Source organism: Melospiza georgiana, chromosome 1 (assembly GCF_028018845.1).
Source record: "Melospiza georgiana isolate bMelGeo1 chromosome 1, bMelGeo1.pri, whole genome shotgun sequence".
In the NCBI taxonomy this organism is placed as follows: Eukaryota; Metazoa; Chordata; class Aves; order Passeriformes; family Passerellidae; genus Melospiza; species Melospiza georgiana.
The window spans coordinates 39,553,507-39,580,972 of NC_080430.1; the positions used below are offsets into that span (position 1 = coordinate 39,553,507).

Below are 27,466 nucleotides of genomic sequence, written 5' to 3' on the forward strand. Positions count from 1 at the left end.
TGCACAGGACTTCTGCCCAGGCACTGCATACTTTTTTCACATAAAGAATTACAAAAGCTAAATCCAAGGAAGAATAGTAAGTCAGAAACTGGAATAAGAGTCAAGCGTGGCTTGAACTCAGGTTCAAGCTTCTCCAGAAAACTGCACACCTCGCCTGTGGTCAAAAGTGAATGTGCCCAAACTGGGTTTTATTATACAAAAACTCACCATCAGGATACACCCCTCTCAAAAGAAAAAAGAAAAAAACCACACACACAAAAAAAAAAAAAAACCAAACCAAAGAAAACCCACAAGAAACCCCCAAAAAACACAAAAACCAAAACAAACCTCAAACCTACCAACCAAAAAAAAACTCAACTAAAAAACCAAACTCTCTAGACAGTTGTTCAGCTAATGCAAGTATTATTTTTAGTGGCACATGTATTTGTGGGTGTTTTAGGGAGGATTTTCTGATTTCTTTTGGCTCCTTCCTTATTATATACCTTTTCAGATTGTCCTGAAAAATATTCTCTAGCAGTACCTTCAATGCTTTACTTGCTGACTATTCTGTGTATTTATGAACTGAGTTGGTTGCATAATCTCTTCTGGATATCACAAGCTCCTGTTTTTTTCTACACTGCCTGACAAACCTCTCTGGTGTACAATACTGTTTGTGGTTGGAACACTACTATTGGATGGTGGTGCTTGTTTAGGATGAATTGATGAATAAACAGAAGTGTATCAGTATTATTCCTGAAAGGCTGCTTTCCCCAGACTGAAATCACAGAAGGATTGCAGGAGAGCAGTTGTTTTATTGAATGACACAACCTTGTTTTCCCATGGGGAGCCTAAAAACTGCCTTTTAGGTGGATCAGGAGAGTTGAATGAGCTAATACAAAACACATTGTCTGCTGGTATTGGAGTTTTAAAGCTGAAATTTTATCATTCCATAGACTCATTGGAAGCCACCATAATTCATGTACGAGCATGAAATAAGGCTAGGAAGGTTTGAGGCTTCTCAAGGGCATTTGATGAATCTAACTTTAATTTAGAAGTACTAATAGATTATTGATTCAGGCAGGGTGGCTGTGCAGAGATCAATAACAGAGCACTCACTATCTCTCTTAAATACCAAAAATTACTGTTAAAAAGAAATGATCATTCTCATATAAGTTTTCATTAAGAAAAAGCTTCATTAAAGTTTTCTTGGTGCAGTAGGAACACATAGATGCTTGCCAAGTTCAGTTTATTTAATACTGAAAAAGATGACTATAGTTCTGGACATTGTCTTAATGTCACAATTTATGGAGCTATGTTATTTGACTTATTTTAGTTTTCTGTTTTTTCACAGCCTCCTTATCGTTAGATATATAAATAAATTGCAAAGGTATTTCCTTGCTTAGATCAGAGCCTTTAATACTTAACTCTAGCATTTATTTTCTTCTCAAGAAGTGTTTGTCCTTGAAGTTGATACTAGCTTAACCCAAGGTAAAAAAGCAGAAAGGGTCCCTTCTCTCACGAGTAATCAGAGGTTGCCTCATGTGCTGTGATGCCCTCTGTGAATTCGGCAACACATGGGTTGACAATGAATCATGAGTTTAATACAAATGTATCATCGTTGTAATCTGAAAAATATCATGTACAGTAAATCTTGTCTAAAATTTTTCCATTGAGTAATATTCTTTAGGGCCTGCTGTTAGTACTCTGGAGATTTAGCTCTGCTGATAGTGCCTAATATTTCTGGCTAGATCTGAGTTCACAGATCCTGTCATTCCAGTATATCTGTTGAAAAGTTAGAAGGATTTATCTGAGAAGCAGCAGACGGCTAGGTGAAACATGAAAATGTATTGCACACCCACAATAAACGTGAGGAATGATGACAGCATCTCACAGAAAACTAATGCAGATGTTTTGGAAAGATGTAGTTCACATGTCTTATCTTGCATTGTAGAGCTTTCACGTCCTTCCCCTGAAAAGGGTTACTGGCTTTTCAACAGGCTCAAAACAAATGACCATCTAGAAATATTAAGGCAATAAAGGGATGTGGGGGTCATTATATATAAGTAGCTTCTTCTCAGTGAGGTTTCCTGATATACAGGTCCTAAGGTAGGTAAGGAAGTGTTGCAGAGTTGTGTATTTTTTACAGAATAAAAAAAAAGTTTGTTGTGTTAGTTTTACAGATTAAAAAAAAAAAAGGACAACTTGTTTAGGTAATTTCCCTACAGGTCTCTCTCTTTCTTCACAGTATTTACATATATCCTGATATGTGCTGCTATCCTGCTAGGTCAGAATTGCATACTGACCCAGAAAAAGGCAAGATATTAAAAAACTCTCCCAAGATTAGGTACCAATCACAGTTTCCCTTTAAAGGCTGATATCCAACCTGCACACGTGGACACTATACAATTCAATAGGCTAAAACCAGAGGATGAGCTCTTTTTGGGAGCCTGGTAAGATTCATGCCCTACATCTAAATTATTGGGTACTTTAAAATACAGTTTTGAGGCTGTAGGATATAATCCTGCCATTATTTGCCTTGCTTAGCTCCCTTTAAATTTTACTAGGAAAGACAAATTAATGTTAATTGTGGAAAAAAAGGTATGAGCCAGTTTGATACTTGCAATATGGTTATATATATTAATTGATTCAAAATTATTATGAATAATTCAATTTTTTTTTCTTTTGTAGCAGTTGAAACTCAGAGCACCAGTTCTGAGGAACTTGTTCCGAGCCCTCCTTCACCACTTCCACCCCCTCGTGTTTACAAGCCCTGTTTTGTTTGTCAAGACAAGTCATCTGGATATCACTATGGTGTCAGTGCTTGTGAAGGATGTAAGGTGAGTGCCATCATCTCCCTTTCCTTTTATAGGGCTGCATTTCCTCTTAGGAGAAGGCTAAAGCAACCCAGTTTGGTGTGACTTGATGGTCTTCAAAGACAGATGTAACTTTCTTGCATGAAATAATTCTGACTCATGACTAAAGACAAGTAAATTACCATCGTTCTTGGAATTAATTCCCTTCGTAACTTCTGCCAAATATGTCTTTAAGGGACTTCCTCAACTATTGACTCGCATGAGAATGTGGTCATAGATGTGGACACGATCAAAGGATAAATGGAAAACATTTTGAGACTCTTCATTGTACATCTGTAGGTCAGATATTCCCTGAGATCTCACATGGCCCTTGGCTGCTCTTGGCCTTTTTCTGTGTACTTCTACCTCTCTGTACTCAGGGGGTGGAATTTGGGAACAGGATCTGATCATCTGGAAATTTTTGATGTAGTCTCTAGCTATGTAACTAAGCCCACATCAGTTTGGGAATTTGAGGATTAGCAGGTTTGTATTTGTAAAATGTGATCTGTCAGACTTCGCTGCTGGTACATCTGCCACCTGCCTTCCACTGTTGTGGTTGTCAGAGCATGAATTGATGGCTGTCCATAGGATGCAGTAATAAAGCACACCACTCAAAAGTAGAATACACCTGAAGAGAAAACACCCAGCAGAGAAGAAATGTTAGCTACACCTTGTTGTTGTGGCAGATATTGGAGGTGTGCACACAATGTGCACTTCCATGCATGCAAGGAAGAGGTAGAGTGAAAAATGGGAAAGAATGATATCATAGGGCAGATACTCTCACAGATAAATTTGTTAGCATACCCTAGTGCAATGATCTTTCTTAACAGTTAAAGAAAGGACCTATGATTTTCATCCTTTAGCTTAAAATAGATGTGTAGTGTTTAGTACAGTACTAATGCATGCTGAAAATGTGACAGGTGCTATAGCCATATAAATAAAGTTCTTAGAATAAATTAACAAAAAGCATTTTGCTGGTTTATTTTTGTGAAATGATATATTTTGCAGATAGTGTTCAGTTAGCCATTTTTACTTTATCCTTTGAACCTTCAACTTCTCCCATTCTAGTGGAAATTTTTTACTTACATAAAATATCATAGTCCTGGGTTTGTCATTAGACAAAATACTAAAGGATTGAAATCTGGTTTCCCCCCTGTTTTATAACTGTAGAGACTGAATTAGTGAAAGTAACTTCTTAATCTCACCTCAGTTTTAGAACCTCTTTCTGGTAGTGAGGTTTTTCTTGGATGCCCTCTCTGTATTTTTTTCTTTTTGATACCACAAAACTATAAAAATTTAACTGTTTGTTAAGAATAACTGTGGAAAGAATATGCTGCAGCTGATTTCCTTAAGTAGGAAATCTCATCATACTCAGGTGCTAACTTGCAAATGCTGGTAGTGTAACTTGCTCACCCACGTTACCTCTAAGCACAGACATAATTGCACACTGTGGCAGAAAGGTCACATGTCCCTAAGAGTTCATTCTTTTTGAAAAACGTGCAAAAATACACTGTAGGACTTTCACTGGCCTACTGCAAAGCATTTTCATCAATAATTAAAGCAAGATCTCACTTGTCAAAATACATGAGGAAATCCATCTTGTAATGTGTTAGCCATTACTCAGCAAGAACAGAAATATTATCTTCACTTATTTGCTGATTTGCAAGATGGGATAATTCAGCACTTCACGATAACTGATGTTAAAAGAAGAAGAAAAAAAGATTAGTTACACAAAGCCTGTCAGTCTATGAGAAATAACAAGATTCCAAAGTAGTAACTTGGCTGCTTGAGACTGGTAATATTTGGGTTTGTTGATGTTAGCTCTGCAACGGGTTTGACTAAGGTTGTGTGGAATCTCTTCCATGGATTGCACCAAATTCCTTAGCTAATGCTAGAAAATGGCAAGAACGTGATATGGCTGCTGAATCAACCATGGGTGCCTTTGGTGGACAGTCAGGTGCTACATTTGCTGTTGAAAGTTGTCTGAGCTGGATGTCAGCAGACAGCAACACTAGAGGCCATCTCAGAAACCTGTGTTGCCAGTTTCCACTATTTCTCTAAAGAATGTTATCCTTTTCTCTTGAGCCCTTTTTGACTGTTTGGTTTATTATTTTTTCCGTCATCTTTACACTTGCTTTCATACTGTTATCAGCTGTTGGTGCTGTACCTCAAGAAAACAACCACCTTGAACTTCTGATTTGTGTCCATACAGGCATCTGCCTGTTCTCAAGTCTGCTTTCCCCCTCTATTCTCAATATCAGTTCTTCATGTACCTCTTTTCTTTATAGCCTTCTTCATACAAAAATTAGCCAGTTTCTTTTGCAAGTTTCAGTAAGCACTGAGAACTGAGCACTGCTGCTTGAGGAAGCCTTCTCTCCTGTGGATCTCTGCCTTTCAGTTGATTAACCTAAGTTTATTAGAGAGCCTGTGTTTCACTGGAGCTTCTGCTTGGTATGGAGCTGCAGCTTCATGCTGATTCTCTGGTAAATCAAGGGACCAATAATAATAAGGAAGAATTTGTGTTACAACCTTTTGTGTAGCTAGGAAACTCAAATTCATTACCCCTTTACCTTGAAGACACATTTCCATGCAATTTCAAAGAGCTGCTTTCTTCAAGATTTGTCACTGAAGCTGACCAGCATATTCAGAAGCTTTTGGGATGGGGAGAGGCAATCTCATTCCGTAAGAAGCTAGACTAAAATATCAACCAATCCCTTTCTTTCTCTTTTCGTCTGACTGTGTTGCAATTTTCTCTTTTTCACTTCTATTTTCCCTTCTTCTTTCTTCATGGAATTGGCAATCTCCATTCTGTGATGTTAAATCTTAAACTCACTTATCTTTTCTCCTGCATTTGCACCTTCCTCTGTTCTTAGGTCCTTTTCTCAAGTATTTTTCTTTTTTCCTTTCTGACTCATTTACCTTTCACTTTGAACTCCTGGCAGTCTCGTTTCCCAAGGGAAGCACAAATGGAAAACTCTGCTCACATCATATTTACCTAATTAGGACCCTGATCTTTTGTTTCTCTGTGCTGGCTTTCCATTGGTTTTCTTCTAGTTTTCTCTCTGATTCCTTCTCTTTTGCCTTTCTCCTTTGAGCTCCAGTGAAACTGCTGCCACAGTGATCATTATTAGTCATCATCTAATGCAAGGAACAGTTTTCTGTCCTCCAGGTTTTGGGTTGATGGCTGCCTTTGATTCATCAGGCTTTCTTTTTCCCATCTTTTAGGGCTCTTTCCTTGCTGACTTTTCAATATCTCCTTAAAGGGCTCTTTATCCACTTCCTGATGCCATTCCCCAGGGTTCAGTTCTTTGGTTTTCTATTTAGAAAAGCATCGTTTACTGACCTCTTTTTGTGGTAGACCAATGGGGGATGTCATGGCAATATTCTGTTTACAACAGGTGTATTTTTAATTGAGAGCCTTCCAGCTAGGAGCCCTTGGAGAGCTGTGGATGGTGACTATGACCTTGTGATGTTCAATTTGGGAAACGCTGTGCTGTAAATTTTATCTTCCCTCAGCTGCCACCAACCCTTGGATAATTTCCAAAGTACTCCTCTTTTGACTTCTCCCCTCCCATCTTTCCCTGGCATGTCATCTTGCTCACCTCTCTGCTACCTTGGACACAGAGTTCATAAAGACAGAGTTTTCCACTCTCTCTTTGTGTCATCACCAACTATAATGTCAGTTCTTTCAGACATCCTGCCATGATGGCATCATTTCTGATCTGCAGTATTCTATTTTACCCTATCATTTTTCCTCCAGAATCTGAGAATCTGGCTTCAGCTGCCTTAATTGTCAAACCATTGCTGTGGTCTTCTCAAATGGGATTGGTGCCTTCTCCAGTCCTTCCTTCCTCTTTTCCTACTCACTGTCATCCTTGGTTCTTATTTTTCCAGGTACCTCATAACAACCTCCTCACCTCCTTTGCCAAATACTTTAGTGACCTTGCTGTCTTATTCATTACTGGAGTCTTCAGTACTGTGCTGTAGTAAGAAGACTGTTCTGTGGCTTGTGTTGATATACAAATCATTTAAGGTTTTTAGAGGATGGAGTACTTCATAAAAGGCCCTTGTCAACCACAGTGAGAATTTCAAAGTGGTTAAAAAAAAAACACCCAAAAACATGCTTCTGTGTTTATTTCTGGGTTTTACACAAAACACAGAAGTGTGTGTGCACCATACCTGGTGATTGGCTTTCTGTATGTGTTTGAGTTTCAAAATCAAACTGATTTTCACAGTGTACTTGTATTTTGTAAGAAAAATTCCATAGACATTCTATCTTTTTATGTGTAAAAACAGTACATTGATGATATTCAGCTTAATTACAACTTTTCCATTTTGTAAACTGCCTGGCATCTCAGAGGTGGGTTTTGCAATCTACTTATGTTGTTTCATGACCTCAGTTACAGACTTCTGAGATTTTTCTGGTTTTTTTTCCCCCCAGTCTCTGGGTGTTGCTAGACAGCACGCAAACAAATTCCATTGAAAATGAGCAATTTGGATTTATGCAGCTGGTTCAAGTGGTTATAGGGCTGACTGTCACCAAACGCTCAGCTCTTTGGTCCTGCCTTCAGTCCTTGTTGTAGCTGGGCTTGCAGAAAGGGGGGACTGAGAGTAGTGGGCTGGATTCCCCACACAATGCCATCATTGTGTGGGTGAGGAGGAGAAGCTGGTGTTCTGGCAGCTTCAGCTGTCTCTGAAAGCCTTGTCTCTTGTTCTGGGCATTTAAAAGACGGCATTCCTCTGCTGACAGTCCTGCCCGGATTACTGGCTTGAATTGGGTGGGCAGCAGAGATGCCCAGAGCACTTTCATGGGAGAAGACAGCGCAGCATATAAGAGGGTAGGTTTACGGTCCAGCAGTTTGGTCTGAATGATGAAGATGCCTCTCTGCCTGTTATTGATGCTAACAGACAAAAATGTAGATAAATCTACTTCAATACTGACTGATGCCAAGTTGGCCTTTATCATAAAATAAGGATAGCTTTCCTTCCAACAGAGTTTTCATATAGAATCACATCTAATGTGGGATCATTAAATTAAAAGGGTGGCCACATTTAATACATTTTCAAGGGTCTTCAGCTCTGAAAATATGTCTGTTTGTTTGACATATTCCTGACTTAAATATATATTTTTATTATGGAAAAGACTTGAAGCAGTATGGAAAAATAGGCTTTGATATAAACCTTGACATTCAGGTCTGTAATTTTGTAGGACTGACTCCCCAAAAAAGGCAAAATACACACAAGGGGAAAAAAAATAGAGACAATGAAAACATTTTTGCTTCATTCAAGTTTGTTGTTGAGCTTAAGAGGTTAAGCTTAGGGGAAAAGCTGTCATTTTGTTACAGTTTTAACTTAATCACTTACAGATGCAGTGCGAGGCAGTCCCACCACTCAACTTGAGGCCCAAAATTACTTGCCTAACTTTGAAGGCTGGGCTTTCTGCAGTCTATTAAGAGAGAGAGAGAAGCTCTTCTGATTGCTGCTTCAAAACATCTAAACCAGATCTGCTCTGGATCACCCCCTAGAACAGCTGAGCCTTTGGGTTAGGTGCCCAAGCACAACTGTGTTAATGTTCTCTGATATGATGTTCCCTATGATTATGTCCCTCTGGACACTGAGGGGCTTGGGCTTTTCCTGTTGCAGGCCATGAATCCTTGATCAGCATTGGTACAACAACTGGTTTACAAAATGCTACACAGAGTGAGAGAGAGGGAGGAACTGGCTTTCATTTTATTTGTTTGTTTGAAATTTGATGGCAAGAATGTTATTTCCACCCTAAATGATATCATGATTCTATTATATTATGCTTTGGTCTGCCAGAAATGTTGCTGAGAGAACCTAAAATATTTTATGGATTGTTATAAAAAAGTTCCCTTTATGGAACAGTGTCCTTTGGGACAGATGCCTTTTCCTTTTAATAATGTCTCTTACATCATGTGAGAACAGATTTGCATTTTCTTAGGCAGTTCTGGGATTGTGGAGGGATCTTAAGCAGCAGTTCTTTTTGATAACACCACTCTTGCACATGTTAGCTTCTAGCTATAATATAATTATGTTTAAGCCTATATTTATGCCTCTTTACGGGGAATTAAGGATCCAGACATAGAATATTATCAGCTATTTAACAGTAAAAAATAAAAGCACACTTCATAAAGCTAGCTAACTAACATTCCATGTATTTGTTTGGTTTTGTTTTCTCAGCATGTTTTAATCACCTACAACAAAAAAAAAAAAGACAGAAATGTAAACTTGAAAATATATATGTGCAGTATGATTTGTATCAGGGAAAGAAGTAACATTGTTTGCAGCAATGCAGTGGGAAAGGCTTCTGATTGTTCAAAGAGAAATATAGATCAGCTTGAATGATCAAGCTGCATTCATCTCCATTTAGGCTGTGTTAGCGACAGTGCCAGTGGTAGAGATGCGTGCTGTCATCCATGCACAGCTATGAAAAATTCCTCAAATCACACAAAATTGCTCCTAGTTTCAGTTAAATCAACAATACTTTTTAGAAGGTGAAAAATGTATTTCAAAATACATTTCTGCATACTATTAATATAATCTGATTTTAAACTGTAAGCACTTTGTAGCATAGCAACATTCCAAGCCGTTCATTTGTAGAAAGCAGTTCCATATGCAAAAAGGCACTAAATGAGTTGCAACTGCTTTAAATGTAGTACTGAAACCCTGGAAATTTTATTCATTTTGTGTTATCAGAGAAGATCTGATTGTTTTAATGCCATCCTTGAAATTTTAGCTTTTCAAATAACAAACCCAGGAAGTCCAGGTGCCCCGTGAAAAAGGGGGTATCTCTTTCAGTAAATTCTTATTTCTTTTTTGCTTTGCTTTTGTTTGTTTGTTTGAAAGATAAAACTTTTGACAGATCTTGAATTCATTTTAAAAGATGGGAAGCATGTATTAGTTGGAAGCACTCTGAGACAAACAAACATGATGAAATACATGGGATCAGGAACAAAAAAAATTTTTTGCCACGTTTATTAAAATCTTTGTCTGGGTTGTGTGAATGCCATAAATGAAGAAATAAAATTACTTGCTCGCCATAACAGGTAGCAAAAATGTAAATTGTGTTGTGTCCCAAATATGCTTTCCAGTTCTTTGGACCCAGGTTTTGGGTTATAGCTCAGCTACTCCCCTGTGCTGGGCTTCTGTAGCAGGGATGGATGAAGAACAGCAGTGTCTCCATGAGGGTACAGCACCTACATCCACAGCTAATCTTCCTCTTACCCTGCCCCTTGTCATAAACCAGGGGTTCATCTTAATCTGTGAGAATAGTTGTTTTTTGCTAATTACTGTAATTTTTTTCTGGCAACCATGCCGATGCTAAAAAGGCACAGAGAGTAGCCCAAACTGACTTTCTAACTGTGCTAACCCTGCTGCTCCACTCATTTGGGAGCGTAAGGGCTAATGTCCTGTGGAAACAGGAACTGGAAAGTACTCTCTTATTTTCCATGAACTGTCACATAACAATGTGTAATTGTTTGGCTTAAATCTTGCACTCCATTCCCTTATAAAATTCCTGATACCATCAGTGAAGGCTTTCTCAAAAAAGAACAGCAATATCTGACTCTTGATCTCTGGTGTGCTGGTGACCAGCCACGTTTTGGGGCACAGCTTTGCCATGATGTGTACCTGGAAGGTTTCTGGTAGCAAGTGGTGTTCCTCCTGCAGACAGTCATCTCCTGTGGGCAATTTGGGTACAACTGTCCCATTTCAGAGGCCGGAGGAGATATCTAAGGCAGATGTGGACTTTCCCATTGAATGCCAGCAAGCCATAGTGCCCATGACTGTTTGCAAGAGCATTTCCTAACATAAATGTAGCCTTCATGCCTGCTGACCTTGCAGGCATGCAAAGACCAAATATCTTTTCGGAGTCTTTGGCCACTAACTAGTCCATAACAATTAAATTTTTGTTGTTGTTGTTGTTATTAATAAACTAAAATTGTTGAGTCTTACTCTTTTGGCAGTGTCTATGCCTTTCCCTCTCTGGGAATACACACTGTAAAAAGAAGAAACTTCAAATTTATATGTGTATGAACATGTTGTTGCTGGAATTGAATCATAATTTCTCTCACCACAGTGGATGGTAAAGAGTCCTTATAGATGTAGTTGTCACATTTCCATCCAGCTTTCACCTGCCCACAGCTGATGTGGCTTATTGGCAAATGGCTGAGGGAGCTCTGGCTCACACTGGATCAGTGAAGTGTGTGTGGTTTACAACATCTTCGGAAGAATTAATACATTATATCCACGTGTAAAAGTGCTGTCTATGCAAATCACACTGCGAGGTACAACCAGAGATGCCAGAAGCAGGTGGGCTGCAATTCAGGCTAGCACACTTGCCTGCTGAGAAGTCCCCTGGTTTGCATGCAGGGAATGTGGAGTGTGTTTTTATTTTCCTGTCACTAGGTTCTAATGGGTTTTACTTTTTCAATTTTCTTCACTAGAAAGAGGGAAAACCCTTTTATTTTGTTCTCATCTTGTCGATCAATTTCATACCTCCCTGTTAGTTTAAGGACCACATGTGGCCTTTAATTATAGTTGTAGAGTACAGGCTGTTCTGTGCACACTCCACAAATTGTACAAGTGCAGGAAAAAATGCAGCTTTCCACCATATTTAACACAATATTTTGTAATATGATCTTTAAAAGTATTGTTTGCAGATGTAATCCAGCAAAGAAGAAAGTAGGGATACCAGAGCAAACATCTCAGAAATAAAATACCGTGAGATTTTCTGATAACAATACTAGCCTATTTTTTTTATACTATGCCATATTTATGCAATTACAATGTACAAATGTAGCTTTCATTTTCTAACTCTAGAACTTTAAAAAAAATCTGATTAATGAGAAATTGATAGAGAATGATATACAATTGATTTGTTGAATGTAGATTTAGGGTAGCTTGCTGCACTCCATAAGAAAGTGCACTGTTTTTCCTGTTGGAAAAAAGAACAGAATAGTTTGCCAAGAGTAGTTCTGGCTGAGTGTGATTTTGGTGCTGGTGAGATGGCTGAGGTCACTGCTGTTCTTGCTCTAGGCATCTTTTCAATTTGTAGTTTGATTTTTTCTTAGCAAGTACTTAAAGACTTTCTGATTGGCACGTCTTAGAGAACTAAATCCAAAATTAAGGGGTTTCATAATGGGAGAAAATGGAATAAATGATTATCTAATTCTGTTCACACTTATTTATTATTAAATATTCAGGTGCTCTTTGCTACAATTTTGGAATTTACTTTGAATTATACACCTATCTATATTTTCTGGTTATTGTGAACCATCACCCAGTTTGTAAATAGTCAGCTTCCCAATTTTCAGAAATACTTTGGCCTTGGAAAGTAGTCTTCCATCACCATCTGCCCTTGTAGACTGACCTGATAATGGAAACAGAGGTTCTTTCTAATCCCAAATGAAATGTTCCTTTGAGAAAATTTCCTAGAGGGATATTTGCTTTAGATTCTTCTGGAAATGGAGTGCAATTGAATTTCCACCAGGGATCCCAGAGCTGGTCTTCAGATTTGTGGAGCTGGTCTTTGTCTGTGCTATAGCAGAAAAGACAACTGGATGTAATTTTCCAAGATTCAGTATTTCCAATGAAGTCAACTTTAGAGATTCTTTATCCAATTTGTTTATTATATGCATTCTTCTTTTTCTTCACCCTGTAAAACAAAACAAATGTCTTACTAAAAAAGAAAATCATTCACTTTTGAGTACCCATTCAAAAGAGCAGAAAATGACAAAACTGAGGTTACAGCCTATCTTTCTTTTTTTGTATCTAGATTGTACTGTAGTCTTGAGATATGGGTACCTTTTCTCCTGAGAATCATGTAAATTATATACATGTTGTATCCTTTTTCCTATTTATTCTTATTAACTGTCCACAGGCTTGGAGCCCTGTGCACTTGTGATAAATATATATGCAAATTCATTCTTGTTATTTCAGAGGAACTTTCCATATACAGGGGACACCTCTAGGACACCTGTGCATCTCAGTATCCCCGTTATGAAAACTTGTAGTGTTAAAGAGGTCATGCACCCAATTCTGTAATTGTTATTTTTGGTATGTTGGCATAGAAACTGTTAAAGTGGTGTGCCGCTGCAGCTGGTTTGCCAAATATTCAGAGCCTCTACACATAAATTGTTCTTCCTTTTGATAATAAGCAGGAGCCCCCACAATTTCCACAGCTCAACTCAGGAGACAGCTGAGAAGTAGAAAAACATTTTTGTATATAAAGTCCCTTATGATTTCATGTGGCCATGCTTAAATATTCCCATATTTCAGTGGGAAAAGTTGCTATGCAATAAAAAGCGGATCATAATACGGTATTTTAGAGGGGAAAAGTATATTGTTTCTGGATCCCCTGTCTAGAATAATGGGTGCATAAATTATAAGGTGAGACACAGTTACAAGTAGTGCCAAAAATGTAGATTTGGTTGGCTGTAAATGCAGTCAGTGATTTCACTCCAGCTATTCAGCTGCAGGAGGGGAGAGCCAGCAGCCCCCAGCCAGTGCACGTGAGCAGGGTCTGCCATTGCCTGGTGTCAGGCAAACTGATCAAATGCTTATGAAGCAAGTTCGTTCTCATTTTAGAGTCTCTTTAAAAGCGACAATTTAATGGGACCCATTACTGTCAGCTGTGGCCAGTTCCCTCTCCCTCCTCCCAGGCACTTAGGGAAAGCAGAGATTTATAGCTGCGGTGTAACCACTCCAATGGGCTACTGTTCACTCCTCCTGCAAGTCCTCGCTGGCTGCTCTCCAGATGAACCTTCCAAACAGGAGAGAGGTCTTCCCTGTCTCTAGAGTGCTTGCCTTGCTTGGAACCCTGCACACCTGTGATAAATATATATGCAAATTATTAGGTCCTCATTTCAGTGTTTGCGTTGATCCTTACATGTTTTCTGCTGGTCCAAAACAGTGGCAGTGCTCCAGATTTAAGCAAAGCATATAAGAGAGAGAGCTCTGCAACCCATCATTTTTTTTAATGAATGAGCACAACCATTTTTATTTTTTTTTTTACTTTTTTTTTCTTCTTTTTTTTTTTTTGATCAGAGGATCAAGGCATTTCAGAGATGCTGCTGCAAATGATCTTGCCCAGTCCACATTTGTCGATACCAATGCACAGTGGTTGTTACATGTACAGAAACAAAAGTGAAAACTACATATTTTTATTTAAAGGAAAGAAAAGGGAGTGTTGGATGAACAGAAGAGATGTAAGCACAGCATCCAGGAACCAAATGGATGAACCAACTAAAACAATCTTTCATCTCACCCTAAATCCATGTGATTTTCGTAAACTGGAAGAATGATCGTCTTGTGATTCTGTGAGCTCTGTGCTTGAATCTGGCCATTGATTGAAGTCTGGCAGGGGAGGGAGAAAACAGGAAAACATCTTGCTAAGATTTTCCTGTGTTAGATTAATCAGCTTCAGTTCATTCACTCATCTCTGAAAGGTCATGTTTTCTCATCATCAAAGTTGCCCAGTCTGAGACTCTCCCTTGATTCCCTACAGCTTGGCTGAATAGATCGACTGGGCAAGGGGGATGCAGCCCTGCCTTTGTCCTGCGATGCTTTTTCAGCATCTCACTGTGATTTGTGTTGGGGTTTGCAACAAGATGCATCTCTCTGCTTAGTGTTACCCTAAAAGTCTTTATTGCTTGGAGGAACTAGTCAGTTGATTCCTCTGTCCCTGCAGTTGCTAATCCCTTGCACTGGCACAGACTGCATCTCATCCACCTTTCTCAGCCTGCTTTCCATGTTGTCCAGACCATTTTTACCGTGGGTGCTCTGACTGTGTATGGAAACTGGGCAGGGGGATATGGCCACTATCTCACTCTTTAGAATGGTGGGTTTTCCAAGCTGGTCCAGCTCCAACTCATCCCTCTGCTGTCGCCTTTGGTAATGAGTTTCAGCTGCAGTGTGGAAAGGTAATTTTCCTTGACTACTGCCAGTACTAGAGAGCCAGACTTGCATATTTCTGGGTGTTTATTTGAACTCTGTTTTCTAGTCTCCAGGCATCCAAGTTTCACTAAACTCTAGGCTTTAGAGGATTTTAGTGGATAGTTTGATATTAGCAGAGTTTCTTTGTTGCTGAACACAGGGGAATGAGAGTGCAGCATAAAGGAGTAAGTACAAGATATTACTTGCCAGATTTCAAGAGATCTGGTGCAACATATTTGTTTAGATGTCAACTGTCAAAACTAAGAGCAAAAAAAAAATTATGAGGAGATAGTGAACGTGTGTTGATGAGTCATTCAGATAGATGCCTAAAAACTGTACCAGGAAGCATAATGCTCAAGACATCTGGTTTATTTTGGCATGTTTATGTCCAAGTTATTTAATCTGAGTATTTTTTAGTTGCTTTCTGCATTGTTTTCCTATGTCACTTCATCCCTCCTCAGAAACTTCTTTGCTGTGGATCGGGCATGTTTTAAAACTCCTCCCAGGTCAGACAAAGAGAATAGAAACATGCTGGGTGTTGGAGGTAAGCAGGGGCCAGCTCTTTGCCAGCACCCACAGGCACCCACCCAGCCAGCCAGGCTCAGGCTGGGCTGCTGCACTGGCTCCAGGTCAGCTGGGGCGAGAGCAGGGAACAGCTGGCTGCGCACACAAACTGTGCAGATCTCTGCTAGCGTGAGGGGAATTGCGCCTCAGCCAGCGTGCAGGCATATATAAATATTTGTGGCATAGTTTGCATTATTATTTCAGCTGAGCTCTAAACATTCGGTTGCTGATAGCAGGAAAGAAGGCAGTGCTGCTATAAATTTCAGATGGTGCAGAAGTGCAGGGATTTTTGTATCGGCTGACAATTAAATAAAGTCCCTGTGCCTCTTTTGATAAATAGCTCTGCTGCCAAATATGTGCGGGAACTCTGCAAGCCTTTGTGGGGAAGGCTGGGAGGGGAAAAGGAGGAGGACACAAAGCCTGCCTGTGTAGGGAATTTCCTTGGAGCGCACACACACACACACCTTCTTTCTCCCGTGTAGGGTTGTGTTTGAGCTTGCCCTTTCCTCTTCAGGTTTCCATCTCTGCCAAGCAGCTAAATGGAGAGGTTAATTTGAGAGACTGCTACAAGTAATTGCAGCATGGTAATTGCATCGCTAACATGAGTCTTTTCCTTGTCCTGCCTGCTGCAGGAATCTGCATGTCACTGCAGGGGCATAGCTTGGTGGAGATTTTTGTTTGTTTTTACTAGGAGGTCCACTACTTTGTCAGAGTAGCTGTTGTTTAATGTCTTTCCATTGTAGCTCTGTGCAAAAAAAACCAAAACAACCAACCTATGTGTCTCCTAGTAAAATTGTGACATTGTCCATGGAAGATGGTGCCCCCGCTCCAGCCATCCAAAAACCCAGTGGATAAAAAAACAACGACACAAATTATGATTGTAAACCAAAATCCAGTCATACAATTGAGGGATAGCAATTTGAAAAGTCTTCTGTGATACGGTGCTTCCATGCAGGAGGGCAGCTACACAAATGGTTTGGAAAAGTGTCATTCTTTACGAAGAAATACTGCGCTTAATTAATTCTTGCTCCTGGGAGGTCAACCTGGGGCACTCATTATTGTCTTAATTGGTGGTATAAATCCTGAGGCACTGGAGGGGAAGAGAGGAAAAAAACGATGAGCAGTTAGCAACATACAGCCTTTTGGATAAGTGCTAGCCAGTTGTACAACCATCCTAGTGACATTTTATTGTTTTATTGGGTTATAGGTCTGATCCTTCACAAATTTGGTTAAAGGGAATTGATTTGCATAAACAAAAATATAAAACAACAGCAAAATGCAATAATTCATTCCTGAGTTCTCCATTAAACTGTGTGAAATAACTCAGAAAAGCACTTCTTTGATCTCCTGTTATTTGTATTAAATTATATTCATTACTCTTCCCATCTGGAGTTTCATAGCAGGCCAAAAATCATCCTACAGACACGACTGAGAGGAAGTTAACTGTAACTTTTTAATTATATACATTCCATCTCCTTTTTTTTCTTAATTTGAAAAAAGCAGATGGAAGCGCATACCAGCACCTTCCTCTCTGTTTAAATCACTGAAGTGGAGAAGCAGAAAATCTCAGCCGTTCTTTCCCCTCACATATTGTTTCAAGGTGATGACTGTTCTGTCTGGAGACTTTGACATGTTTGCTAAAAAGGTCAGGAGTTCAGTGAAAATCGAAATTGTGGAAAAATACGTGCGTAGTCCTAGGGATGCCGTGGTACCCTCGCTGGAAGAATCTGGTTGTTGCAGATTTGCACTTGATGGAATACATCTCCTCTGTTTTATTGGTAGCTGCCTCTCTGCCAGCTGGCCAGCAGAAGTGTTTCAAACTCCCCAGAAAATGGGGGATGGTTTTATAGAATGATGGTTTATAGAATATTTTTTTACATTAAACCAAGGTTTGTGGAGTCAGAATATGTTTTGGCAAGGGGCACAATAAAAAATGGTAGTTTTTTCCAGCCTTCCCAGGGGCTAATGGCTAATTGGCATTACTAGCACCATGAACAGTTTTCTTCAAGCTCTGTCATCAGAATTTTTTTTTTTTTTTTTTTTGTCCTGTGAAGCCCATAAGACCATTTTCACCTTAGAAACTATTAGGATTTATCAAAAATGGCCTACTCTGCTGGTGAATTTTTTGTAGTTGCAGATGAGTATCCCCATTGTGGTAGCTCAGAGAGGAACAACGTGCTCCTCATCTGCTCATCCATGTCCTTTGGGCCCTTTTCTCTTTTTAAGAAATGAGAAACCCCGAGATATTTCAAACTTTTCAATTTGTGTAATAACAATGAAAAGATAATAGACTTTTTTTTCCCCATAGTGGATTGCTCTTAAGTCCAGAGGTCTGTATTTCCTATATGTAAGATGTGTGATGGCAGCTGCTTATTTTTAATGAACTTTGAGTTCTGTTGATTAAAAATAATGAAATTCACTGCCACGCTGGTTTCAAGGGCAAATTTAGGTTTCTTTGGCCATAGAATCTTAGGGCTGCTCTTCATCTGCAGAATAAATGGCTAGACAAGCAGAGGTGTGGATGGCAAGCTGGAAATACCAGCAATGACAGACAAAGCCAGAGCCCTTCCCAGGGCGGGCTGGTGCTGAGCTCCTCCACCACTGGCTGGCATTTCTAGGTGCTCTCTACCAGCTATTGAAGTTTGTTTTTGCAAAGACCTTCCTGTCCTGCCCTGACATACATCATCAGCACAATTTCCCTACTTTCTGGCAGTGAGCCTTCCTTTACTTATTGTTGTAGCTGCTTCCATTTTGTGCCAGCAGTGGTTTCCAGCCGCAATGTCAGACAATTAATTTGTTTATTCTGCAAGCCGTGACTTTCAAAGTGTGATAGACAGTGCAGACATCCTGGAAAAGGGCTGTGCAACTGGGAATAAGCTCATTTGAGCTTCCTTTTAGATAGCAGCTTTAGTAGTTTTCATTACTTGTGGGGTCTCCTGTTCTGGCTGCAGCCATTTTGCAGTGTGTTTTGTCTGTATGGTATCACTGAACAGCATATGCTGGGCTGTAGATCTTTTGTAAGCCTTTCTATGCAACTCCAGTTGCAGGTTTGCATGTTACCTAGGTCTCTCAGAGTAAATATTCATGGTTAACAACCAAAAATTGCATGTCTCTGTCCCAGCTTGACTGTGGAGCCTGCCAGGATTTGGTGAGGCAAGGGTTTTTTGTTCCCTGACTGCTGCCACTAGTTGTTAAAAATACTGCAATCTACATTTAGTTCATGCATGTACCTGGGCAATTCCCAGGTCACAGAACAAAGCAGTTTTGTGCAGATCCCATCACTGAGAGATACCTTAAATGTCTGTTGATGCTCCAGAGAAAGCAGGAATGGGAGCTTTACCTGCTCTAAATATATTTTACAGGGTTAGCAAGGACAGAGGGTAACTTAAATTATTAAAACAGAGAGATTGAAAAGAAGCCATACATCACAAATATTTCTTTTGTAAAAAGTGCACATATTTGCCCAGCCCCTATTTCAGAAAAAAGCTAAGTGCAGAGGTCTCAGGTGTGTGGTGGGCTGGATTTTCTTTTCAGCTGCTACTGGTATTTATCTTTCCTCTCAGAGCTCAGTCAGAGTTTATAAATGACTGATAAACTGTACCATGGAAAAGTCCTTCCTACTCTTTTGGGTTTTTTTTAAGATAAAATAGCAATATGCTTCACTCAGAAGGTCATTTTGCAAATTTACCAAAGAATGGCCTCTAAATCTGCAGGAGTCATAGCTGGCTGCCTGTATTTGGGGGTAAACAAAGCTGAACCAGATGAACTGAACAGGCTGTTCAAACAGATTGAGCTTGCAATGGCCCTTCTCTGCTGATTACCCTGTCCCTGGCTTGCCGTGCAAGTTTTCAGCTTGCAAGCCCACTATGCCTGCAAATAAGACTTGGCATGCCCTGTGCTGGCAAAATATTTTTAAGACGTTGTGATCAAATGATCCATCTCTTCATGCACGTGCATAACTTGAGCTCTAAATCATCTGCCCTGCCAAAATCAACTGGACAGAGAAGGAGAGGGAGGTGTATAGATTCCCTATCAAATATGTGAGGGTAGCAGTTCATGCTAACAAATCCATAAAACTTCATAAGTGTTTAAACTTTGTCTTGAAGAGTCATCCTTAATGAGATCCTTTGTATTCAGATAGCCAGTGGCATAACAGCATTCAAAATATTACTGAAATAGTTAATATTCTCTGTGTGCACTCTGTTCTTTACTGAGCTCCCAAGGTTTGACTCATTCACAGGCAACTGCTGCAAAAGTAAGTGCTGAATGGGATGAGGTGGTTTCTTCAGTGTTGAGTTGAGGTTGGATTGATTAAGTAGATTATTTACTTCTATGCAATGGACCTAGGAAACCAGGTTTGTTTGCTGCTTGATACATATGGTTTCACATATCACTCTCTGCTTTCAGTGCAGCAGGTAAGATATCAACACAATTAAAAGTGAAAAATAATCTGTCTGCTCTGCCACTGGTGGATGCTCAGGGAACACACGCTGATACAATAGATTTCTGAATAATTTATACTCAGCATTTTTTCCTTGCACTCGGTAAATGAGGATGCCTAATGTGGCATGGTCAGAGTGATACTCTATCTGTCATCCATTAAGATAACAAGATTGGTGGGCCTGGGAGGAACGTGGCATGATACACAGAAAAGATGAGATTAAAAATTGAAGTGTTGGTCTAAAATGTTTTCTGTAAAGGATGCTGATAAAAGCAGCTCAGAAAACCAGAATTAATTCAAAAGTGCGATTTCCACAAGCTTTGTCTTTTCTAAAATAAAAACACAAGATACATGTTCCTTTCAAAAGTTATGGATAAAAGGAATATCGGAGTAAATCACTGTTCCTGATAGGCCTTCAGTAGCTTCCACTCCTTTAAATTTAACTACTTTGTAGGTGCTATCAAAAACAATTATGTATGACAGTAATGCTTTATGTCTCACAGAATGGGATTTTTTTTTATACTCATAAGGCTTTTTAAATTACAAAGAAAAAATCATTTGTGATTGTTTTTGGCACTGGAGTGTCTCATCTCTCATCACAGGGTGTTAATTTGGATGGGATGCTAAAATATTTGCATAAAAAATGGCTCATGTAAATATTCAGCCAAACAGATTCATTTTGAGGTGACTGAATTATCATTGCTAGTATATTGTTTCCCGAGAGCCAGTAGGCACTAGAAGTTGATTCATTTATAAGCAGTGGTGGTTTTCAGTCTCTGAAGTTTCTGACAACTTCTTAACATCAGGTCAGGTTTGGATTTTCTTGGTTTTAGAAGAAACTGTTGGGGTTGTGAGATCACATGGGAGTCATTTGACAGAAAGCACTTGCAGGAAAACTTAGGCTTGCTTCTAACTTCAGTATTTTTATTGAAAAAGCCACAGTTATTATACCTGTGGTATTTGGAGCCCAGCCTTGAAAGGGTATAATTGTGCTTTTCAGTTTAACTGGGCAGCAAGCACCTGCTCTGCCATCTCTGTGTCCTGCACAGTTTTCTTTCTCTGCAGAGCTGCAGTCGGGGTCCAAACCCTGCAGAGGGAAAGACAGGACACACTGTTTTTTCAGCCCAGATTCAGGAAGTATCTCTGAGCATGGCCCTGCTTTCAGTGCCATCCATAACTTGTGGCTGCACCACACCAGGCTTCTGGGTGGGTGAGGAAACTGAGCCCCAGTGCTGAGCAAATGGTGCTCCTCATCCACCAGCGCCCGAGTTCCTGTCCCAGCTTGGTTTGGGGTGCAAAGATAATTATAATCTTAGTGCCTGTCCTGAGGAAAATGTAAAAATTGAATCTTTTTGATGATGTGTTGCTGATCTTTTAAAATTAGTTTGTCACAAATGTTACAAGGAATGGTATCCCAATGCTGACTTTGAGAAGAATACTGGTGAGTGGGCACTAATACATTGTTGAGAATAATGTTCTTAGCTTTGACCAGAACCACATTACACCTTTTTTTCACTTGAATATTTTGTGTAAACAAGTTCATTTTTATTTAGGTTCCATGATTAAGTGCGGGAAGAAAATCAGATACAGGTCTTAAAAAGTAATTTGTCAAACAGCAGTCAAAGCTTCCACAGTTAGTATCCTTCTCTATGTCTTTCACTCTGTGGAGGACATTGCCTGGGGAGGTTAGGCTGATGAGGAAACTGTCTTCATTTCGACCTGGAGATCTGCCTTTTCCAAATTTGTTCTTCTTAAGCCTTTTTTATTAGTAATGAGTTCATGAATGCTTTATACTTGCTGTCTGCAGATGGATCACATTTTTCAGCTTCACTGTGTGGTCAAGTTTGTCTGGTAAGGACTTAGGCAGCCTCCTCTGCTTTCCTTCCTGATGGGCTGTAATTAAACCCTGGTTATAAGGATGCACACCCTGCAGCTATATATCAGAGCAACTGATCAGTAGATGCCATCAGCTACTGGTTATATTTTGGTAGAGTACAGATGCATTTAGAGAAGACTGTCTCTTCTTTTCCCAGTGTTGGGTGACTTGTTTCATTTGGGCCATTTTGTTTCTTGCCCTGTCGGGCTGGTGGTAGGAGAGTAATGCCATTGGTGGCTGTGGATGTTAAATCACCTGCAGCAGCACTGGATTAGGCTGGGTGGCTGCCATAGAAGTTAGCGGTTTTGGCTTATCCTGTGTCTTCCCAGCTAGAAAATGATGGCCAAATAAGCTATAGAGAGACAGCACAGCTCACATTTTCTGCCTGTTGAATTAAACCAAAATAGATGCCATAGGTGCCTCACTGTTGCTAGCCATATCAGCAATTACCCCAGACCCAGGCATCACAGGAGAATATCAAAGCAAGAAAGGAGTGAATATTGCCATAAATTTTCTTTTTGGCAAGGAAACAAATGTACATACAATTGCCATACTTGCCATTGCAACAATTGAAGCAGTGTTAGTGATCAGAAGTGTAGAATATGAAATAGCAGTATTTATTAATAACTTGAAAGGTTTTAATTATCCAAACAAATAGCTTTAAATTCTTCTTCTGGGTCCAGTAGCTTAAGGAAAAGATGTGGAGAGTTTTTATTTACCACTTTGATGGTAGTAATAAATATCTCCTAAATCAGAGGAGCTAACCTCAGGATGAGGCTTGCCTGTGCAAGAACTACAGAAAACTTTTGCCAGGGGTTACGTGATTAAGGAGGCATTTTTCAGTTCTGAGTGAATCTGAGGTATTTTCATAACATTAGCACCTATAGCACGTTGGTTGTGCAAGGAATTTATGACCAGCCCTTGCTGCCTGCCCTACCACTCCCTGATCATATAGCCAGAAAGTCTCTCAGTCAGCTCTGAAGTTTTGTCTCTTGAGGGGAGTTTTGTCTCTTGAGCTGCACACGTGTCTTGGTGAGCACCTTGAGGAGAGCCAGTTTTATAGCTTCCCATGATTGCATCTTTAGACTAATGCATTGTGGGCACAGAGCTATCGTCTGCGGCATCGAGTTTACAGCTTCCCTGTAGGGTATAAACATGTGGCTGGTTGAAGAGTTTTAACCTCTCAAGCCCTCCAACAAATATTAAATTGCTAACTATTCTTCCATAATGTTATGATGTTGACTGAAATTTGACCCTGGTGCTTGCTGAAACCATTTTCAAAATCTGAGTGAGAAGGTTAAATAGTGCTGTCAAATTTCCAAATGTCTGTTGTAGAAATACTTTTCCTGAATATCTGTGGGTTGAGCTCTAAAATGCTTAAAGTAATCCTCCTTTTTTTTTCTTCATTATTACATGATATTATCTAAAGCTTAGGGTTTAGTGAAATTAACTTGGGCTTTGACTTTTTTCTGTGCCACCTAACCTTACCATTTATGGCTATTTTTCTGTTTTTCACTTGTTGAAGGAGGATTTCAGTTAAATGGTGTTCCTTAAGTACAAACCAGACCTCTAGGTTTCTTTAATTTCTGTTCAAGATCACTGTAATTACTTGATTATTTTCACAGCTGTATCTGAGTAAGAAAAAAGTGCTGTAATTGGCAACTTTTACAAGTTCACAACTCAATAACCTGATGCTGGAACTCTTTCACCTGCAGAAGCCTCATTAATTGCTGTAGGAGTTTCAGCAGTTAAGAGACCTGGGTTTCAGATTATTTCTCTTTTGAGGTACAGTCTTCAAACTAGAGAGTCTCTGCAGTAACAAAAATAGATGGGACCTTCAGGCTGAGTAAGTCTGTTTGTTATTGGATGAGTGTCTGACTTCCAAGTGGATCTGTTAGGAAGGCTGTTGTTTACCCAACTCATTACTTACATTCATAAGCTCAAACAATTTTTAGTTGAGCTTTTTTTGTAAAATCCAGAACTTAATTTCCTGAATGCTCTTACTAGTTCTAGCTTTGTTTATTTTGGCCTTAGGTTGCATCAGATAATTAGTTTTTATTTAGGAGATGAGTCTTATGTTGCAACAAACAGTACTAAATTATAGTAAGACTGAGTCTTTAAAGATGCCATATTCCAGCCATAACTTTGAATTAGTTTTGTTACTTTAAAGCAACATGCCTGTCTCTATGGTTTATGGAAAGCTCAGAAGCTTACTTGATTTTCTTTTTTTCTTGATTCCAGGGCTTTTTCCGCAGGAGTATCCAAAAGAACATGGTTTACACATGTCACAGAGATAAAAACTGTGTTATCAATAAAGTTACCAGAAATCGCTGCCAGTACTGCAGACTACAGAAGTGCTTTGAAGTGGGAATGTCCAAAGAATGTAAGTTGTCTCAGAAACAATTTATTGTTTGTCATATCCTACATGTATGTGGCAGTCAGTCCTAAGGGGAAAAAAATGATTATGCAATTATGTGATTGAAGCCAATATCTGCATTTGTATGGAGGAAAAGGAGTATGAATTTGTTACACAACTTTAGACCTGTATTTACAGACTTCTGAGTCCTTAACACTGCAGCCTAAAAGCTGTGTGTTCTTACTGCCTGGACCCTCTCTGAAAGGTGAAATGAGCTGGCAAATGCTCTTCTCTAAACCTGCAAAGCCAGTAAATCTGACTATGCAAGGCACACCAAAACCCCACAGGATTTTCCTCTCCCTCCCTTCTTTTGTAGAAATCTCTGGTTTGCCCTTTAAATTAACATTTTAAAATATTTATGTAGAAATATGTGATACTCTCTTTTTCCAGTTTATTGATATCCCCATCAAGACTGAAAATATAGCTAAAAATGCCTTTTTCAGATCCCATGGGGTAATGCTTCTGAAACTTTCTCATTTTTGATTGGATTGATTGCAGTAGCAAAAAAGTCTCTGGTGTAGTGATCTGTTTGATTGTTGAGGGTTTTTACCTCTATCAGCGATGTTCCTGGTGTCAGTAGGTCAATACCAGTAATAACCTCTACAGAAATTTGCAGTGTGTGCATAAGAGAGGAGGGAAAATTGCCCAACCAGTTCTTAACTTTAATTCACCCACAAGAGTTTCTTGGAGAGAGTATAAGATCACAGAAAAAGAAAAATTGATGATGATGAGGCATTTATGTCTGAACTGTGATTTAAACTGGTTCTCATCTTCAGCATTTTACATCTCTGAATTGTGTGTGGCATCCCAGTAATTCCCTTTTCTGTACTTGGTCAGGAGCTGGAGGTCCTACAGTTGCATTTGTCCCTCCTCCCTGTATGCCATTTCTCTCTCTCACCCTCTCCTGTCAGAGAAAGAGTGCTGAGAGGTGGAGAAAGAACCAGGTACATCCTTTGGACCATTGTGCTGTGTTTCCAGCTCCTTTTCATGGAAATGTGAAATTCTGGATATTGGAAAGTTTCAAGCTACTAAGGGAGGAGGTCTTAGGATTTCCATGAATTCACTGTCTGTGTTGAGTTTTCTTGTGTGCCTGAAGTGCACTTATCTGTACTTAGGTATAGATCTGTTGGAGTGGAGACTATGATGGGAGTAAAGGAGAAGGTAGGCTAAAATGCAAAGATATGAAATTGAATGAGGAGGATTTTATTCATAGCTCTTTCACTGCATATTAAGTGCACATGAAGCTGCTTTTTTTTTTTTTTTTTTTTTTTATAAAAACAGTATGATGTAGTTTGGAAGAGAAGAAAAAGCACTTTTCTCACCTGAGGGTCTTGAGTTCCTAAGGACTTTATTGCTGACGTGAAGTAGTAATCTTATTAAATGCTGTAACGTCACATCGGAGTAGGTTTTGGAAGTATCAGCAGTATTTCCAACATGTTAACCAAAGTTACTTTGGATAAACTAGAAAGACTTACTGCCTTTTAGGTGATGGATTGTTTTTTCCCATAGGGTAGCTGGAGCTTTGCCAGCAGGAGTTAAGGTTTTGCTCTGCCTGTTTTCTGGGGTAAACTAAGTGAAATTGCCCTTTGGCAGTTGCCTTTATCTCAAAATTGTACAGGCACTGAAAAGGGGATAACAGGTTGGAGGGGGAACAGAGGATCCTGGAGAAAAGTGAGGGATGTCCTCTGGCTGCATTTCTGTAGAAGGCATTTGTAAGGGAACAGGGAAATTATTTTAAATGTCATCAGTTTGAATGCAGTGTGTCTTGTCTTCTGGGTTTAAGAACTAAGTCTGAAGTGATTCTGTGTTATCCCTTCATAAACAGGAGCTTTTCATCTCTTAAGAGATTTGAGAAACTATTTTCTTATCTGACCTTCTTTCATACATATCTCTAGATTTTAACTCCATTTCTTTAGAAGTTTATGTAAACAAAGGCACATCTGTCATTCGGCTTTTTCTTACCAGATAGAGGTTTTTCTTTTTCCCCCAGTGCATTATTCACATTTTATTTTTTTGTCTTCTTACAGTTCTGTTATCTTGTAATGTGAAAGCCATGAACAAAGGACAGAAAAAAGTATCAGAGAAATCTCACAGGGAAACAAGCCTACAATGCTCAAAGCAGTCCCAGTTGGGGAAAGTAATCATGATGGCACCTGCAAATAGAAACCCCAAGGTCTGTTCCCAGGAGCTAAGGAGGAGTAGATACTGGTTTTCAGTATACAGAGTAATCTGTGCTTAAAAGCTGCAGTCCTGTGTTTATTTGTTCTGTCTTTAAAGGGCATGCAAAAGTACCTGCATATGCAGCTCCCTTTGAGCTTAATGAGTGTTCCTCACAAACATGAGAGGAGAGATGGGAACTGGGTGCATAGCCAGTGTGATACCTAGAGATTTAAGAATGGGGGTACAGTGTTTGAAAGAGAAGAGATACTGAGCATTTCTTGTATGCCTTTATCTTGTTTCAGAGAATGAAGTGAGATGATAAAGGAATGCAGCAAATTTGCATTTCTCTATATGTTGTTTTGTTCCTGTAGGGGGAAAAAAGCTATCTTCGACCCCATTTTACTCCCCAGATCTGATCAAGAGGTCAATAACTACACTACCTCCAGGGCAGGACTGGAGCTATTTGCCTTGTGATAATATCTGCAAGACTTGCTGAAACTGGATCCCACTAGTGTAGGGACCATCTTTCATTGTGTAGTCCCTGTTGCAAAAAGTTTGTGCTCCAGATAGGCAAGACAAAAAGTGTGAGGGGAAACGACTTAGTGATGACTGCCTTATCATCCCTACAACAGGACAAAACACAGCTTGAAATAAAACCCTGCTGTCTTTAATCAGATACCCTTCCTTCAGAAACTCCAGAGCTTTGTCACTGAAACCTGAGCTGCAGCTCCCGGTTCAGGGCCTGGAGCCAGTCCCTCCACCAGCGCCGCACCAGGTTTGGGCATTGTTATATGGCTGTCCCACCTCAGCTCCTGGAGGAGTGCTTAGGGCAGTGTGGGTGCAGCTGAGGCTCTGGACCCCACTCCAGACCTCTTCTGTCCTTCGTAACCTCCCAGTCTGTTTGGTGTTCTGAATCACCACATCGAGACAAACGGTGATCATGCAGGATTCTTTTCTTGCTGCTGCTGAAGTGAGAAGGCTGCACAGGCTGACAGTGGCTCATTATGTGATGGAGAGCCTTAGGAAACTAACCTTTGCCCTTCTATTACGTGGTCTCAAGGCTGCTGTTGAAGCCCCATCCTCGGTGTGACCCCAGGTGCCCGCCAGCCGCTCGCTGGGTGCTCAGGAGCTGCCCAGGGGTCACACTCGGCGCTGCCTCCTGCAATTAGGGGAGCACGCAGGAAGCTGGGCAAAACTCGCCCACAAGAATGGACTCTTTCAAG

General features: G+C 39.8%; 1 protein-coding gene across 8 annotated transcripts in view; it reads left to right on the forward strand.

The window, feature by feature from the left end:
* The window catches only part of RARB (retinoic acid receptor beta), a 321,962-nt gene that overhangs the window by 252,323 nt on the left and 42,173 nt on the right, over positions 1-27,466 (forward strand). For 6 of the 8 annotated variants that reach the window (XM_058042289.1, XM_058045096.1, XM_058041608.1 and 3 more), the window contains 2 exons: positions 2,668-2,816; positions 23,909-24,050. In XM_058042289.1, the coding sequence (XP_057898272.1) occupies positions 2,668-2,816; positions 23,909-24,050 (291 nt within the window). The remainder of the gene's footprint in view (positions 1-2,667; positions 2,817-23,908; positions 24,051-27,466) is intronic. The other 2 variants (XM_058044555.1, XM_058045006.1) reach the window with 1 other exon arrangement.